Source organism: Anastrepha obliqua, chromosome 1, assembly GCF_027943255.1.
Source record: "Anastrepha obliqua isolate idAnaObli1 chromosome 1, idAnaObli1_1.0, whole genome shotgun sequence".
Classification (NCBI taxonomy): domain Eukaryota; kingdom Metazoa; phylum Arthropoda; class Insecta; order Diptera; family Tephritidae; genus Anastrepha; species Anastrepha obliqua.
The window spans coordinates 78,733,133-78,753,269 of record NC_072892.1 but is presented as its reverse complement, the minus strand read 5'-3'; the positions used below and the strand labels follow the sequence as shown (position 1 = coordinate 78,753,269).

Below are 20,137 nucleotides of genomic sequence, written 5' to 3'. Positions count from 1 at the left end.
GTAGTAATAAATGCTGCTTTCGATTCACCAACCATCGAGTAGCAAGTGGAGAAAAACAATTTCTTTTGGATACAACGCAGCACGTGATTTGGTAGCACTGCATTATTTTCGTTTAGGTAAATTGTTATATAATTTCATGGCTGGTCAAAGTATTCCGCCTGAAAGTACGCAAAGTATAATAAAAAGATCAATACTTGTGCTTAAAAGCACTGGCTTAAACAAAGTCGCTTGAACATCGCTAAACTGTTGTTGCTTTCACGTAAAAATTTTTCGCTTAGCGAGCAGGGAAGTGGTCCTTCGAAGGTTGCTAATAATAAAAAATACATTATAATTATAGTTGCTTTAGTTGATTTTGCTTCCAAGAACAGCAGGAATTGTATTCCAGCCTTCTATAGCATTGGTGAGGAACAGTAATGCTGAGATCACAAAATGAAAAAATGAAATGAAAGATACCTAAGTCACGTGAAAGCTATTGTGGGAAACACATATTTCTCATACAGATAAATTGAAGTTTTCGCACTCTCTAGTGGGAGACCTTAGATAGTCAGAGATTCTTAACCTAGCAGATAAATATACCGAAAATTTTACGTAATCCACAGATTTATCGCGTGAAATAATTAAATAAGATATCTGTGTTTCTGGGTGCCACGTCTTTCCCTGAAAAATCACAATGCCACATATCTGCTTCTCAACCCGAACGCACTCAGCAAAACACAAATATCTTTAAATGCGAATGAGGATGTTGTATTATGTGCGAAAAAGGGATAACATGAATTATTATGTAACCCAACAACAAACGCACCGACACATGCACACGTTTAACGCAAACATACATACAAATATTACATTGCGGCGCTGAAGCGAAACAAAGTAGTCCTTACTTTGCCACAGTGAAAAACGCACACACCAGCATAGCATAAAAAGTGCGGAAACGCTCGAAGGAAGTGAGAAAGAACAAAAAGAGAATTTCAACCGCCACAGCAGGTTGATTTTCACACCGATTCTTGCTATTTTTGATGGCGATGTTGGTTGTGTGTGTGTGTGTGTGGGTGTTGGTGTGTTAATGTGCGCGCAGAGCGACGAATGTGCACAAGTTTTTGGGAGGTTGTCCATTTGAAAGTGTGCGTGTGTGTTTGTTAAAAGTAGCACAATTTTTCTCGTTTCGAGCATTTTAGCGCGTCAGAAGTTGTTGTAAATGCAATAATACTAAATGGATTGCCTTTGCTGGCGTTAAGCGAGGGTGGAAACCAGCTGAATGTCAAGTGGTGGAGGAAGAGCAGTGAGATGGAAAACAATGTGGCAGGCATACATATGCGTGTGTTCAATATCCAGCACAGCTAGGTATACAATGTGGAACAGCCAGCGCTAGCTCTGCAAATTTCAGTGCACTAATGAATCCATGTATTGAGCCGCAGAGAGGAGAAAAAATAAATCAAATAAAATTATGCGCATTCATATGCTGAATTTGTGACCGTCTATGTAAATCTTCCGGCTAAAGCAGGCCGAAACGCACGACGAGGACCAGTGATTTAGGGCAATGGGTAACTGTGTAAAGGTGGTAGCTCTGGATTGTGGCTTGGGGAAAAAATCAATAAATGTGGTTCAGAAAATGGGGAATTGGAACTGTGTGTTGTTATTGTCATTACTATAATGGAAGCTATGAGAAGTGGAATGAAGTAAAAGTCGGCGTCCCCAGCAGGGTGGAATCTTTCGCCTAGATTAAATACAATTGTATAACTTATTTTTAAATTAAAGTTTATAGTGCTATTCAATAGGGCTGGTCGAAGTGGAATAAATCAAGCAATGTGTATTAAAGGTCGGACATGTATGTCATTATGTGTGGAATATGACGTGGTTCAAATGTCCGCTGCAGCTTCGCATAACGGCACAGATTTGATAAGTACAATTTTCAATGTATGTGCTGCATAACGGCTGCATTTCAGCAATTACTTGTTTTATATTACCGAAAAGTCATAAAAAAAAATCTATCGGACCCAATTCATGTCACCTCCGAGAGAGATAACCATGCCTTCAAATCGTTCATATTGAAGTTGATAGTGGTGATTTGATAAAGTGATTTGCCATCACGGACGGCATAACAACCAAAAAATTTGAAAAACACGTCCCTTTTGAAAAGTCCAACAGTAAAAAACTAAGTTGCTAAAAAGGGATAGTAATTTTAATAACGTTACCTTGTCCATTAGTCAAAAGTATTTATTTATGCGCATGTGTGCATATTTTTTCACACATACACATGTTGTACATATCCACTGTAAATGTAACTCGCCGTTGGATGATTGAAATATCAACTTTCAATTAGCGCAATCAAAAGGCAATTTCAAATACTGATTAGTTCTTTAATACTCATACGCAAGTGCTGAACTTTTCGCTGCGAATCAGACAACGACACAAAAGTTCTACGCTTGTGTTTGAGACGTAGTTGGATTCAAGCCATACACAAAATACGAACTAGAACTGGTTGTTGTACACGAAATACAAACACACAACAAAACAAAAAAACACAAAAATTGTCCCAATCACCAATTTAGTCATTCAGCGTCATAAATCAATAAGTAGAGCTGACGCAAAAACAGATATACATATATAAATATACCCGGCAGGAAAGCCCTAAAACCCGGTAAAACACAACAGAAGAAGGTTTTGAGTACTTTTTTAAAATGCCGTATTTCCATATAAAAAATTCCAGTAAGTATTTTGTATGGAAGAAAAGGCCTGACAACAACAGACGAAAAAAGTTGTAAAAAAACAAAGGTATTTTGGAGTAACTTGTAACTTGCACTTTGTTATACTTAAATTTCAAGGGTTATAAAACTGTGTACGAGGAAAAATTCTAAAAAACCCTCGCTAAAAAGTTGAAAGTTTTGATGAAATTTTGAAAAATTTTGTGAAAAATTCGAAATTTAGAGTTAGATGGCTTATACTGTTAGTAAATAGTGGTGTTTATAACTATACAAAGGCGTGTATATGAGGAGAAATCGTAGAGGTACGAATTAATAGTGGTTAGGGCAAGTATATGAATAGAAGGCCTACAGCTTTATGGAGCTTTTATAATGCAGAAATCCACTCGGAGTTTGGTTATTGTCTGGCGAGTGGTAAACTCCTTTTCTGCCTTTTAATGTTTCGTGTCATTTTTAATGGGTTTCGAACCCAGTTTACGCGCAAATGCATTCAGCTGCGGCGGCTGCCTTTTAAAAAATGTTTATACTTATAAAAAAAGTATACGGTTGACATGTGCAAAACCAAATTACACAATCAGCTTGAGGCGTAACGGAAGCTTTAAGGGGGGAGCCTGGTTTATGAGGTCTAAAAATTCCATCTCTTTGCCATTTTTTTTTAAGGAAAAAATTAATTTAGCACTGCAAAGTTTTTTCTACCTTTTAATGAACATTTAAAAAGTATAAAAAATTTTTGTACGGGTTAAAATAAGTTGAAAAAAATGTTTAACATAGAAATTAGTAGAGCGCTGCAACGCTGGAGTTTCCAACTGGCGTACAAGATACAGCTCGTAATTATTATCTAAAGCAAAAAATTCAAATGGATTTCTAATTATCATGATTTTTTATTCTAGATAAACTAAGAAAACTGAGAGAAATTCCAAAATTTCAACTTTTTGGAGGTTTTAAAGAAAAAAATGCCTTTCAATAAAAAAAAATCACTTCAACTTGGTATAAAAATCTTGAAAAATTTTTTTTTATCTATTTTGTTAGTTCAAATGGAAGAGAATTTAATACTGAAGGGAACAAGCTATGATTCATTTCAAAAGGCTCATTAGTTTTTTTTCATTTATGTACGCCAATTCAAAGAAATCATAAAAATGAAAAGTCGAGGAAAGAAGATAAAGTTTGTACTATAGCTGTCCGGTCACAGCGTAACTACCTAACGCTCGCCTACCTTTGGCTTTGTATCTACGGAAATATTGAGAATTAGACTTTGTAACTTTGTGTGAATATTCTGAAATATATTAGGAATCGCTTAAAACGAAAAAACAGAATTGATTTTTTTGACCTTATAAACCAGGCTCCCCCCTTAAGGGAAACTGACCGGCACCCAACTACGAAGGGTGGAAGACTGGAGACCCGTCCTCTCCTGGTTCCCTCCATCATAAAGTATATCGGTATAAGTAGGCACAAGTCCAGTACGTACAGCAACACTGACCACTCAATTTCATAAGCAGTTCGAAACCGCCACTCTTCTCTACAGGGTATGGGCTTACATGAGAACCTATTTGCATATATATGTGTGTGCATGTATGTAAATGCGCGAGAGCGAGATAGCAGGAGAAGCTGGGAAGAAGTGAGTGGGTTAAGCAGCAGAGAGAAGCTGTCACAAAGATAAATTAAAATTATGCAAATACCAGATGACAAATAAAATGGCAAATAATTCAAAAGCGAGTAGGTTGCCGTAAAAAAAAAAAATAATAAATAAATGAACGCCAAAGAAACGAGAGAAACACATGTGTATCGCTTAGTAATACAAGCAGGTCCCCGATAAGCATATCAAGTTTGTTTATTTGTTTACTTGTTAGTTGTATCCGCACTTTAACTGTTAGTATTAATTTTTTTTAAATTATGAAAATTAAAAAATGAGTGCAACTATAATTTATGTAGGTACAATTATGAGGCTTTATTAAGCTTTTAACGGTCACTTGGGATACAGCTTTTAGCATTTAAACTAAGACTAAAATATAATCTGTGAATTTCTCCTCCTACACTCACTTCAGTAGGCTTTCTCAGATATGCACAAATATATTTTTATATTTGTACTAATACACATATCTATGCAAGTAACTTCTTGCCAATTAACTAATTTGCAGTATCTCAATAGAGCAATTAAACACCGTTGAATACGGTGGCCAACGATGATGACCGTAATACTGCCTACCTACATTCATCGTTTGCCGCGTGGCAATGTGTGACGCTCCGACGCCACGCTTCATGTGTTGTAGATGTCTGTCCCAAAATACAAACAAACAAACAACAAAAGTGGCATAGATGTTTTCTGACCCCGTACAAGAGCCATGTACCACTAATTCCCAAGCACCACCAGAACAGTCGAAAATTTCGGTAGTTGTGAGTGGAAATGTGTGCAATAGGCGCCTCGATGCCAGTTTGGTATCCAAGTTGTGATACAAAATTTGTGCTGCCATCCTACCATCGTGCATGGTGGAACTAAGCGGGAGCAAAGTAGATGAAGTGGCGAAGTATGTAAGCCGGAAACGGAACTTCTGTCCAACTCGTACTCACACACAGGTCTTCATGCTGTGCGCAACACGGTGGTGTATGTTTGTGCTGATTGCCTGTCCACTGTTGGTGCTAGCCTAAACTAGAGTAATTTGTTAATTGCTGTTGCAGAGTGGCAACTTCAGCAATAATTGTATGCGTTTTGAGGTGAAAGTTTGTCCATATCCATACGTAGAAGGGGAGGAAGGAAGGGTAATTAGGCTTCCATTAGTGCTCGCATTTTGTGCTATTGAAAGGCCTTTCAATTAAATTAGGCATTCGCTTAAGTCAGCTAGTTATCAAAGCTCGCTTATTTCCTATATTTTAGAAAGCATATATTTTGCTTTTATTTAAAACTAAAAACGAAAGAATGCTTATGTACTTTGTTGCGTCACAGCGTAAGCAGAAGAATTTAATATTTTTGTGATGCAAGAGGGTAAATAATTTCAAATGTCAGTGTGCGTAATTTTAAAGATATCAAATTTAAAATGATTCAATGCGTTACCAGTTGGTGGTAGCAGAGGAAGAGGAAAAATTCTAAGCGTTGGAAAGATTGGGTGGAGATGGACTTGGCTTCACTTGGTGAATCCAACTCGCCCAAAATCGCATTAACGGTTATCACTTGAATCAAGAAGAAGAGAAATTGAAAATGAAATGTTGGTTCCTGCGCACTTTTTGCATTGCCAATTGTGTAAATTTTTGACTGAGCACAGTCCCACCAAGATCGATTGGTTTAAGGGTCAAGTGGTTGCAACGGTTTGTATTGTATGCATACAAACTTCACAGAGTGATCCATATATAGGTTTATTTTTATAAACTCAATTTCCTTCAGTATTTATTGGCTTATTCGAAAGAGCAAGAATTGTGGCTGACTAGACTGGCTTCGCAGCAGCGAATTCTGTTCACCTAGTTTTTCAAGGCCTTCACGACGGTTTCTGGCTCTATCTCACGAATAGTTGGTGCATATTTTGCCTGAGTTCTTAAAGAATTCTTCACATAAAATACTTCAAAACATCCCACAAAAATATTTAATTACAGCTCCGACGTGGCCGATTGGCAGACCTAAGATAGCTGACTATATAGCCCAACGTTGTTCAAGCGTTAAACGATTAATTTCATTTCGCGGAGATATGATGCTCTTACTGACTTTCTGTCAAGATCTCCAGTTGTAAAAGCTGTCATTGTCAAAAAAAAAAACGTGATGAAAAGAAACGCTGTGTGGGTCACCCTGTGCATTAAAAAAATTTCAATTTTCTCCCCGGAATTTTAAAATATATTGCACTTTAATACTTCCACCAAAATATTTCGAAAAATTACAAGTTTTCCATAAATAAAATTAATGCTTAAAAATATTTTTCCCAAACAATAATCTAAGAAGAGTTTATGCTTAAGGGGGTAGTGTGGGTTTCGTCGGGTAAAAAAGGCTTATTTTCAATATTTTTTTTCTATGTAAAAAATTATTTATTTAATTCAAACTTTTTTCTGTCTTATAGATACATATTTAAAGAATAATTTCTGAAATTTTCAAAAAAAAAAAAAATTAAAACTCCTCCATTGTGACGTCATTTCCGGTGGCCCCTCGAAAAAAGATGCGTCCGCGTTGTCAGCATAACTCCTGACAGGCTCATCAAAAATGAAAAAACAAAAATTAGTGCTTTAGTTAAGACCATAAACTCGAGCTTCAACGAAGGAAAGAAAAAAAGTAAAAATAGGAATTTTGGCAGACATTTTTGCAAAAAAATGAAAATTTCGGTCACATTTGCTTGACATTTTTTTTTTTTTAATAGTTGTAACTGAAAAAAAAACAAAAATCCTTCGCTCAAGCACGAGTAAATTGTATTTCGAACACCTCTGTAAAATTTCGTCAAGATCGGTTGAGTAGTTTTCGAGAACATTTGACAACAGACTTTGAAAACACGGTTCCGAGAAAAACGCGTTAAAAGATTTGAGTAACAATAAAAGTGGCTTGAAGCGCACACCTTCCAAAGGCTGTATCTCCGAAACTATTATTCGGATCGACTTGAAAATTTAGGATAATATTCCTGAGATGTTGTAGAAATTAATAAGCCAAAAAAAAATCGATTTTTTGAACCAACGAAACCCATGTAACCCCTTAAAACGTGTGCATAAAAATGTTGAGCGATCTAATTGGGAGTTTTTACGTTTTAGATATAAGTACCCTTATATATATGTAGGAATTTTCTGGGTCTATAGTTAATACTTAGGTAAAGAACGACCGAACTTCGACTTCAGCTTCGGCTTCGGTCAGTTGGCCAATAAAATTGTTTTTGTTATTTGTACAAACATAAATATATAAGCTGATTTCAATGTAGAAGAGACGTATAAAATTGGCCAAAGTTCGGTTCCGTTCAGTTTAGCTTTACAAATCGAAAAATCGATGTCCGGTCGTTCTCTTCACTCAAGGAATATATGCGCTATCTTGCGGCCAATTTTCCAAGGTTGTAAGTATGTCACATGTACTCTAAACATGAACCAAACCGGTCCATAACTACGATTTTTCGAAACATATCGACATCATTCTGCCAGTAATATTTATATGCAAGCTCTAAAAATTCCGCTTCGAACTTTTTCCGGCACAGACTGACATACAGGCAGTCAGACGAAAGCAGTTTATGTTTCGTTTAAATTCAAATAACCATACGAATTTAAGAAAGCCGTTCATTCAATTTCACAGACAGTCATTTAGACGCAATTCATATGGATGCGCGCCAAATGCATATATGGCTATTTTTCCGTGAAAATTGTTGATCTATGTGATCGATTGTCGTGCATAAATATTTCACTACATTTAATGCTAAGATGATCGCATTTGTTGAACTTTGTATACTGGAAGCTCCATAAGCATATTTCACTGCTGCTTCGAGCACCATACCCCAGTTCACGCAAGACTCCTATCAGCGCCTCAACGCCTGCAATTGGCGCCAAAGTTTATCAACAAGCAAACCATTTCGTTTACTTTATAGCACATTATTGGGATGGTAATGTGGACGCATTCGCTTCCAAATGATTTGCGCTCACTTCCCGGTATAACATTCACTGGCCTTTTGATTGCGAGACTGTGGCCAACTGATGTGTATGATGGTTGGAGCCGGCAGCAAACGAGGAAATTTAAGAAATAAATTTACACACGCTCGTTTATTTATACAAGTAGATATAAGACCCAGTACCATCGGACATTCAAGCAGTTGTACAACTTAAGCTTTTCATTTTTCTATTCCTGAATGCTTTACTTTGGTTTTCATTTATAATTTTCCTTTTTTATTGTTGTTATTTTATTTTATTGTTATTTGTAATACTCGTATGATGTCCGCATGAAAAAATCCAAACTACAGTAATAAAAATTATAATGACAACACCAATAATAAGTAGATGATTTTTTTTTTGCAAGGATGGAAATCTGCTTACGATGTCACTCTTTCTGTTTCTTTAAGATAATCAAAAGTCTAGGAAAAAGCCAAAGACTACACTAGACTAGACAACTAGGTAATCAACATTTGTGAAATTCCTAAGTTTCATATAAATAAACAATTTTCGCAAAGGTATTAGCTGAAGATGGTCGAACTATTAAGATTTATAAGAATTTATATTAACTTATTTAGCAGGGTCCAACTTTGTTAGCCTGAGCGATAATAATATGTTTTTAAAAAAAGCTAAGTCTTAAAAAATGTTATATTCAAACCTACAGTAAAGAGACCCGCCCACATTCCTTTCAAAATTTCACCCCATATGTATATGCCATTAGACATGAATTTGTCTTTGGCATTAACAAAACACATTTGACATTAAGAAAAAATAAGAACCCTTCTTTCACTCTTTGGCCGTTTGCTTTATGTGCATTTGGAAGTATAATTTATTGTGGTTGAATCAATTCTCCTTTTCGATGAACATTTACTGCATAAATAAATAAATTGATTTCGATGTATTGCTGAGTATCAATTACATATATTTATGGTAGTGTGCGTGAGTATGGCTTGGTGAAACCGCATTTATTTTCCTTATTAATTTTCTAATGGATTTTACTTTTCTAGTCTTCATTCAGTTTCGAAGTTCGTTTTTTGTGCCTCCATGGCTTTTCACTAGTCTTTCCAAAAAGCGCAAGGTTTTTATATCACATATTGATTATAGTGATCTGGGCTTCGGTGGTAAATTAGCTAATTTGGCGAAACATAGCCAAACAGCCCTCGGAATTGGCTGGAAGAAATATGGCCTCACATAAGTGCCTATCAGTTGGTATTTTACTCTTACGTATTTATTAAAGCCAAACATATACACACATTCTTGCTTAAGAAAGCATTGTTTTTTAGATACATAACGTACAGCCTAAGCAATTTATATTAATTTCCGATACTCAAGCAAATTGAATTGGCTTTCTCTGTAGTGGAGGCGACGTTTAGATCTGTTGAGCTGAGTTTTTATAAAGAAATTATTTATTACTTCGAAATAGTTATATGTAAGTAGTTAATCGAATACATATTACTGAGAGTTTATACAACTATCTAATAGTTGGAAAGTGTAGATTTTGAGATGTAAATTGGATATCTAAATGTTGTACCAGATTACCGGAAAGTCGTCCTAGATACTTATGGGCGTCATTACATCCAAGTGGTGTTTGGAATTGGACTACCTGCTGAGTTATTCAAATACATTCGTCTTATAATATTTTACCTTTTGGATAGCTAAAAATGCATCCTAGTTTTTTAAATAATTTGCAGAGTAATTGCCATTTTCTTTGCAAAGATGCGAAATTGGAAACACTTAATTAAAATGCGAAAACTCAAAACTTTATCAAGCAGTCATTTGTCACTGTCAGGGCTTGCTTAAATTATATTGATGATTTTATTAATTGGAGTACCTTTAACTGAAAAACATGAAACAATCCGAGCCTTGAACTAACATTTAAAACAAGTGGCCTTGCAAGCAAATAAAAAACACATTTTTTTCAAATAAATAAAGCCAAATATCTCGAGAACAGTCAACAATAATGTCTTTAAGTATCTACTTTATGACGACTGTTCGGGTAACCCTTGATATTTTCTTTAGGGTTTGCTATTTAAATACACTTTTTAAAAACGTTCAACTTTTTTCAAAGAGCTATGCTTGAAGGTAAAACATGATTTGTTATATACAATAATATCTCAAATCTATAAAGTCGTCACTTTTAATCGAACACATTTACTACTGTACTTCAAACTCTTTTCTTGTTTGCTACACATGGTTTATTTTTATTCAATTTGACTGTCCCACAATGACAATTGTATTTGACAATTCGAAAATCGTACAGAACAGCAATGTTGATTGGCCATTTCGCCAAAAATTTCTTGAAGAGAACAAATGTCGCATGAATTCTGAAGAATTTCTTTTCCCATGATGAATTTTGGTTTGGATGTGCTATGTCCGTGCGGCCTATGAAAGAGTGCTAAAGTAGAGTTCGAGTTTGCCAATCGTTCAGCATCTGGGAAATTTCTCTGTAACCGGATTTTAGACTTCGACGAAATGACTCTAAATACTTGCAATCAAGTTTTCTTTACATGAAGTCCCTTTAATTTCATTACCAAGTTTCACAAGCCTTTCTTGAAATGGTCTAGTTTTGAATTTTGAGAATTTTTGAAATTCCCATGATGTCAATATGGTTCCACTGTCGTTTACTACAGTTCGAGCTAAGCCTTTAAAACTTTGTAATATATAAATTCTCCCGAAGTTGCTTTGAGCATTTCGATGGTATACGGAATTGGTTTAGGAGCCACCTGCTACCGAATGAATTCGTTGCCAAGAGCAGGTTCGACATATTGCTTTAACTGCTTCATCGATTTCTTATTCGTACGCCTGACGAAAAATTGCTCACCTTTGGAGACAATGAAATGTTCGATCAGTAGGTGGGAAAGCAGATGATGCCAAAAACTTTTGACATAACTTCATTTTCAACATGAGAGTATTTCATATAGTCCTTATTGCTTGCGTTAGCAACTCCAAATGAAACTTGTTTGGAGCCTCAGACAAGGTATATTTTTGTAGAATGTTGGAGTTTGTACCATACCTCCTATATTCATGAAATCGGCCAACAACACGAATTTGAAAATTAAGTCCATCTTCAAAATCAGCACAAACACGTATTTGCCACTGTTTTCCCCATATTACAACAATCCCCCCACATTAGTCAGTTAAAAGTTTAGTACTAATGAGCCGATATAATTTGGCGCGCGCTTCCCCATGGTAAGCTAAACGTGTGTCATACGGTTTAGAAAACTTTGGCTTTGCATCGGATATTAGAACTATGTTAGCTTTGAACGATACTACTAATCCAACCCACTTTTTGAAAAGCAATGCTAAACAAGCAAGTGCTTCGATTTGATTGTTGCTCGATGATTGAATTGCCCGGAATAAGTAACATTTATGCAAACTTAATTTACTAACCTGGTCTAGTTTTTAAATGTTGCCATTGCGACTGCGACGATATCTTAAATAGCATTGATGACCACCATAAGCCTTTAGTTATTTATATGTGTGAACGAACATTTGCTCTCCAAACAACCTGTAGCCTTAAGTCCTAAGGTTGATAGATTGCGAGGTTCAGCCATCCGAAGCAAAATTGTGAGAGTAACTTCTGCTGCTACGCCATAGGGGATTTGGCAACAAAATTATACTCATTTCACACTATTCCTATGCTTTTCAGTCAGTCCTTATTCAGACGGTAACGAAGTGACATGAGTAATGGTTGAGTTGTTTTTTCTTATATTGCCTAGTTTTAACGTAATCAAACCGCCGTCACATCTCAAGTGACGTCAGAAAAAGAGCTGATTCCTTCCAATTCGCTGAGAGTCTGATGTTAGTTGCACCATGTGAAATATGACTAGTGAGTAAGGGGTAACCCATCATTTAAAAAATTATACTTTCGTCCCATGAAAAGCAAGTCGACACCCATCATCTCTTTGTCGACTATAAAGCTGCGTTCGATAGCCCGATAAGGGATTGCCTGTACGCCACCATGTCTGAGTTCGGTATACCAGCGAGGCTCATACGGCCTTGCAGAATGACGTTGAGTAACACAACCAGCTCCGTCAAGGTAGGAAATAAACTCTCCGAGCCATTCAGTACCGTTCGAGGTTTCAGACAAGGCGATCCACTGTCATGCAACTTCTTCAACTTCGTGACAGAAGGGGTGCTCCGAAAAGCAGGTGTGCATCGTAATGGCACTATTTTCTACAAATGTGTCCATTATCGGCTGCTGTAAGCGAGATGTCACCGCTGCGTTTTCTGCTATCGAAGAGGAATCATCACGAGTGGGTCTGGTGGTGAACGAGGGTAAAACGAAGTAAATGCTGTCTACAACGCGGAACACACGACGTGTAGGAACGCACGTCATTGCGACGAGCTGTATGAGCTCTACGCCGACATTGACGTAGTTCAACGCATCGCCATCCAACGCCTGCGTTGGCTAGGCCATGTGTCGCGTATGGATGAAGAAGCTCCAGCAAAGAAGGTGTTCGAGGGCGAAGTCCAAGGGAGCAGACGCAGAGGAAGACCATTGCTCCGGTGAAAAGACCAGGTGGAGGAAACCCTATGCTCGCTTGGTGTACAGAATTAGAGAAGGCGCGCGCGGAGCAGCGGCCCCTGGAGAGAGCTAGTGAGGTCGGCCGTAGCTAGGTAACGGGTTGTTATGGCAACCTAAGTAAGTAAGTACTTTCGTCATATACGCGAAGCTTAATCTCAATTTATTTATGATGTTGCCCGAAGCGTAAACGGCACCTGGTTGGCCTCTGTTTTCAACTAAGTCTTCATTTTGTAGATGTTTTTCACTTTTCCATAGTTATGTCTTGGCTATAAATTCAGTAATATTCGTCGCCAAAAATATATTATATTATAGTAGGAGCTAGCATTATACATATAATGAGGAAAAGTTTATTGCGATAGGCAGGTCCAAATCTCCAGCAGAAGTGTAAGTAGGAGAAGGTGAGAAAACAAATCAGCAGCAGAAACAAAATGTCAGTAATTGAATAGTGAAAAGAATGCTTTGTCACAAATTTTAACACATTTGCCAACATCAAAGTTGCGTGATCTCGATGCATTTTCACTTATCACCGATAAGTAAATGGAGTTTTAAATTGTTGTGTATTGTTGTTTTCCTCATGGCATGGTAATTATTCAACAAAATATTCGCACTGTTTTATCAAGTTGCCAATTAAATGATACAATGAACAACAAATTTATGCATGTTCTTTGTCAATATTCATTAAATTTTCAACCGAAACTAATTTAGTGAGAATTAAATTCTATAAAAAGTGACTCTAGATATTATTGCTATTTTTCACATGCCCATGCAATTTATTATGCGAATGCACACATATACACATATACATATGTAGCTACACACAACCGTATGTATGTGTTAAATCAAGTGGAGTTATTTTGGGGTGGGTTTTTTCATTCCATTAAATATTTTACAATATGGATTGACTGAACACACACACAACATCTAGAATTTTATAATGACTGGAATTGGTTACCTTCTCCGTTGGATGCGCAGTGGCTGGAAATAGTAACACCAAGGTGTTCCTTGCCTCTTCGGTGTTGGACTTGACTTTTCTTTTAAAAAAATAAATATTCACTTCAGAGAGGAAAACTAAACACGCATTCGCTAATTAACACAAAATTCAAAAAGCTTTTTTTTCTTTACTTTCTATTTGTACTTAAATGCTTTGGATGGTGTTTTCGAGCTGAAATTTTGAGTTTGTGGTTATTGTCTGTGATTATTGTGTGTGCGTGTGAGTGTCATGCAAGCGGGGTGGCTGGTGTTTTTTGCAACACAATCAAAACTCAAAAAGTGCAATCTTGCTTTGGTGAATAATTTTGTTTATATGCATGTAATAGTGTATGTGTTCACAAGTGTCGGCCAATGAGTGTGGTCGTGGTTTATGAAGTGCGCAGTATTATGATTGCACTAAAAAATGTTTATCAAGCCAATTTCGTCAATTTCTGAGTAATCGAATTGATTCTTTAATTAAAAAATGAAACAATTTTGTTTGAACCATTTCGCAAAAAACAAAGGATAAGATTCACGAAAAGTCGGAGTGAACAAAAATAAAAGTACCAATTTCAAAATTAATTTTTCATAGTAAACCAAAATGAAAAAGTTACTTTCAATTTGAGGACATTGCGAAAATCAAAATTTGGAGCATTCCAGTATGTCTATATGTAAATATGACTTGCAAAATATAATAAGTACAAAATAATATTAAACGGGGTTTTTAAAAAATTAAAAAATGGTATTCACTTCATACGCTTTTTTGTGTACTTACCTAGCCAATCCGGCAGAAGCGAGCCCGCAAGAGATTCTGAGTATCTCTTACCTGCAAAGAATAGAAAACGAATGTTGAAACTGCCTTTGGCAAATTTAAGTTTTAAAATAATATTACTTTAATATAACTATAAATTAGATGCTTTCGATTCACCATTTATCTGCTCACTAAGCGAATAATTTGTGTGTGCTTAGGCCAGTGCTTCCAAGAATACGAAATTATATTTTTTATTACATTTGGCATTTCAGGCGAAATGCTTTTTAAAGCAAAGGAATTATAAAACAGTTTGAGCGATACTCGTATGTGATGTCTTGGACCGTCCAACGGCAGTATCAAAGCATTTTGCATACTTTCAGGGGGAGACTTTGAAAAGCTATGGAATTATGTTATTTTTCTTTATTTTATTATAAACCTCGGCAGGCAATGGCAAACCTCCGAGTGTATTTCTGCCATGAAAAAGCTCCTCATAAAAATATTTGCGGTTAGGAGTCGACTTGAAACTGTAGGTCCCTCCATTTGTGGAAAAACATCAAAACGCGCACCACAAATAGGAGGAGGAGCTCGGCAAAACACCCAGAAAGGGTGTATGCGCCAATTATATATATATATATTAACAATAATAGAAACACAAATAATAGAAGCTGCCAAATCATATTCAACTTTGGATTCAAGAATTTTTTTTACTCCGCAAGTGGTTGGTGAATCGAAAACAGCTATTATAACTCCTGTGTATAAACAAAACTATAAGGTTGTCAATAGTATGGCAAATATTTTAAAAATTGCAAAATATAAAAAGGTCGCCAAAACTTGTCTATGTAGCAAATATGTATTTTGAACGTTGAAGAGGCTCAGCAACTATGATTTTTTTTTACTTTTAATTGAATTATGAGAACGAAACCAGCAGTAAAAAGCAAAACAATAAGAGACGCTAACATGTATATTAAATCTACAGGTCATGGAAATTTAGTAAAATAAAGCGGAATTTTCAAGTGGCTCGAAACGAGTTTTGATTTTTAATAATGTTTTTTTTTTTGGTTTTGCTGACGGTGTCAGGTTTCTTCTTTCATATAAATTATTGGACATTCGTTGAGAAATTATGAAAAAATGCACAAGACCGTAAGCAAATAAAAAACTCAAGAATCGGCGGGAATTTCTAGCAACGTCAAACTAACAATTTTTTATACCAAAATTTAAATGGCTATAAAACTTCATATCTGCAATTTTTCTAGGAATTCTCATTAAAAAGTGTGAAGTTTTGATGCATTTTTTTATTTATACCACCATGGTTTTATAGAAGAATTTACTATACAATCATAAAACACAAATGCTAAAATTAAAACTTGACATGTAGTTCTAGTGCTATAATTACACTGTGGTACAAAAAAAAAAGTTGCAAAAAAACTTTGGATCGGACATGGTGAGGGTTGTAGCTTATGAAAAACTGAAAAGAATGATATAGGAGAAATTTCCAATACACCCCCAAAATCTCATTTTATGGCCATAAAACCGTTTTTCAGTAGGTTGATATGAACAATCCCTCCTAACTTCGCCAATTTCCATCCGATTTCGAATTTGCTTTTTTAGTTCGAAAGAACAAAAACAAGCCTTTTTGACAGTGTGTTAACATTTTTTCTGAAATGACAACTGACGAGACTGTAGACGGAAGTATTTGGAATTTTTTTATTTTTTCTCTATTTTTTCGACTTTGACATAATTTTTACGATATTATCCGATATTGAGGATTTTTTTTAGTACCCTACTGTGTTAGTAAATTTAATTTTGCGTCGAATGAGCTATATTTGACTGTAATTGAATTAAAATTAATAGAGTTGTGTGGGTTTTAAGATTTTTTCTTTTTTTTTTACTAATTTGGAATGTTGGTATAGCTTACGCTAAATGGGAATAAGGACGTGTTTTGATGCGTTATTATAGATACGTAATATTTATTGGAGTGCATATGTATACATAAGAGTACACTGTACTGCATACAACAGAACTGGTTAGAACTTACGAAAATATCTGACATATTATAGCACTTTTTTTCAATAGAAATATGAAAAAGCTCCCAAGTGTACCAAAGTGCACTCTGTACATTGATTAACAAAAGAAGTTTGTTATTATAATTTAACCTTATTAAAACGTCAAAGTTTTATTGTTTGTTTCATTGAAATTCAAAAGATATAAATCAAAACGTTGCCAGAAAAGTCAAATTTCTCAATATTCTCCGATGATATGGCATCATCAGCCTTATCATAAACCAGATGATTGTTATTTTTGTAAAACGGACGTAAACGGTCATCATTATAAAACTCGAAAGCACATAAAGTATGCTGATGTTGCAACTGTTAAGAACCCCGTAGTCTTGGACGATATGATTGACTCAACTGCAGGTCATGAACTGAAGGAAGTTCAACTCATTGCTGATGATGATCAAACTGATACAATAAACCTGATGATGAAGAGTACTTTCCGTCTGGTTCTAAGTTTTCAGAACGAGACATTGTATCAAATTCAGATTTTCAGGATCTTTCTCGTGATTTACATACTTCTATGGGGGAAGACAATCTGAAACGCTCGCTTAAATTAAACAATGGAATTTAGTTGATGACGACTTCAGATGAATGATGATGATCGAATTTCTTACAGAGAAGTATTCAAAACTGATGAAGAAATGACAAATGTACCGTACCATACTAAACTCCAAAGGGCCGTTTCCAATGCATTTTTAAGTTTGGAACCAGTGCCGTTGTGTACTGCACCGCACCATAACGTACAGTGCTGCACTGCACAATACTCCAATAATTATTATGCGTTTATAATGACACTTGTTATTATTTTCATGCTTCGAAACGCATACCAAATCTCGTAGTAAAAAAAAAGAAAAAATCTTAAAACCCACACAACTCTATTAATTTTAATTCAATTACAGTCAAATATAGCTCATTCGACGCAAAATTAAATTTACTAACACAGTAGGGTACTAAAAAAAATCCTCAATATCGGATAATATCGTAAAAATTATGTCAAAGTCGAAAAAATAGAGAAAAAATAAAAAAATTCCAAATACTTCCGTCTACAGTCTCGTCAGTTGTCATTTCAGAAAAAATGTTAACACACTGTCAAAAAGGCTTGTTTTTGTTCTTTCGAACTAAAAAAGCAAATTCGAAATCGGATGGAAATTGGCGAAGTTAGGAGGGATTGTTCATATCAACCTACTGAAAAACGGTTTTATGGCCATAAAATGAGATTTTGGGGGTGTATTGGAAATTTCTCCTATATCATTCTTTTCAGTTTTTCATAAGCTACAACCCTCACCATGTCCGATCCAAAGTTTTTTTGCAACTTTTTTTTTTGTACCACAGTGTTATTCAAGGCAGTATATATTTAAAAGCCAATTCAAAATGTTGTAGATAAGTTTTTTTTCACAGTTTTTCCGTATTTGTTTGCTACCAGTAAATCGCTGTTGGGTAATTTGAGTTTATATTGTAATTTTCAAATAAATTATTCGCGCTTTGCCAAAGTTTAGTATTTGAGAAATTTTTTTTGACGAATTGCTGAGAAGATGGAAGAAATCAACCAGCACTTTAAAATGAGGAATAGTCTATCGCCCAGGATAGTAAAGCGTTTTTTATAGGCAAGATGAGAAAATGACCAAAAATAATATTAACTATGCCACACTCATTTTGAAGTAAAGTTAAGAAAACAGCACCTATTAGATGGCAAAAGTCCGCCGATAGATTTATTTAAATCTATGGCTTATGCTTAATATCTGTAACGGAAGCCAAAACTGCATATAAATGGAGAAGCGGAAACATATGTTGTAACATATAAAAATGATAAGTGAAGTGAAGATCTTCTCAAATATGCTATAAAGCTATATTTATTAATTTTTCCCACTAGTGTAGTAGTAAGCTAGGACGAGTTTACTTGCCTTTTAATTCAGAACACTTAAGTGCTGAGTTTAGTTTATTTTTCATAACAGATAACTTTAATTGTTTGTTTAATCAATCACACACGTAATATACTTATCTACACTTCTGGCCCAAGTAAAGCTTAAGGAAGACCTCCCAGCAGGCATTAAATTGGGACCAATTAGTTCTTCGGTTGATTGAATAGCACTTAGTATAGGAAGTGCCTCGCTGTTTAGCTTAAAAATATGATTGACCTAATGATGGTAACATTGGCTGCATATTCTATTTTTAAAAGGCTAGTAGGTAGTAATTATGCCTGTGGCATGAAAACCAAACTACAAATTAATTTTCTCGGCCTCAGAGGGGCACACAAGGGTAAATTTTAGAAATACAGTTTTATGATTCGTAAAATTTTTCATGGCAATATTTGTAAGTAGCTGTGTGTAGTAGTATTTGCCAAAGTGCACCGTACGTCTGACGTATATCCGAAGTATATATAATATTTGCCCGAAACGCTTACATATAAGTCGTAAATAGCTACTTTTCATCAATTCGCAGACTATTTTCAAGGTTTCAAAGAAAATTTTGGGTTTTATGCTTCTGGATATCTTTTCCCCTGAATATATTGACTTTTCGCTAATAGTGCTAAAGAAGAATCAAAAATGCCTTTTTTTCTATCTTTAACAGATCCATATTCAAAAGAGAGTGTAAAAACAATGTTGGCTGTTCTTTATTCTTGCGAATCTTTCATTATTCGACACTACTAGAAGACTTCGAGATGAGTGATCCAATAGTGGGATGCTGTACTTGGCTAGAAGTCTTTTAAAAGTAAATACGTCTGGAAAACTACAACTACAGTCCATGTCAATGCCAATTTGAGTCAAATCATGAAGATAGTAATGCTGAGTAAAAGTCTGACCTTCAGACACGTAAAGAGGGTGCCAAGTAAATCATCTGAACGTATTTTCGGTCATCTTAAAAACGCTTAAATAACTCAAGGATACCTCAGTGAATTATAAATTTTAATGGCATTTTCCCATTTCCCCAGTTTTTAAATTTTAAAATTTTTCTGTCGAAATAAAAAGTAAGGCAGCTTTTGTCAGATTTGCTCACGGAATTGCAAGGTACGGGCAACACTTAAAATTGTATTTTGAAAAACTGTTTTTTTATTGTTTTGCTTTATTTTTTTTATTTATTGAATGTTTATGTAACTGATCAGATGTTAACGTAGTTATTTAGTTCTTCTTAAAAAAATAAATTCACCAAGGAATAAAACGAAAAAAAAAAAATTCAACTAAAATTGTCATTTAAAATTTTGTCTTATATTTCGTTCTCACAATCTTGAGATAATCAGCAATTCATAGGTGTTGACTCACTTTTGGCGTTTTTAGTATACCTTATAAGTAGAACTTTAAGCAATTTTTTAAAATAATGTATACAGAAAGTGCTACAAAATATCTACTATTTTATTATATGTACAAATAAAAAGAAATGGTTAATAATTTTGCTAAGCAAAATAAAGTAAAATAATAGAAATAAATTTTTAACCTTATGTATAGAGGAAATATGTCTTTAAAAATGCATGCAAGTTTATTTGTCATTCAAAGGAGAACATAGGTAAAGAAAAATATATCAAAATTTTAAAGTATAATTTTTTCAAAAACGCACAAAT

The 20,137-nt window shown here is 35.0% G+C and overlaps 1 protein-coding gene across 1 annotated transcript in view; it reads right to left on the bottom strand.

Moving 5' to 3' along the window:
• Positions 1–200: 200 nt before the first annotated feature.
• The window catches only part of LOC129235478 (homeotic protein ultrabithorax-like), a 109,408-nt gene continuing 89,471 nt past the window's right edge, over positions 201–20,137 (bottom strand). The window contains exons 3-4 of the mRNA XM_054869348.1: positions 14,555–14,605; positions 201–307 (exon numbers count right to left, since the gene is read on the bottom strand). Of these exons, the coding sequence (XP_054725323.1) occupies positions 201–307; positions 14,555–14,605 (158 nt within the window). The remainder of the gene's footprint in view (positions 308–14,554; positions 14,606–20,137) is intronic.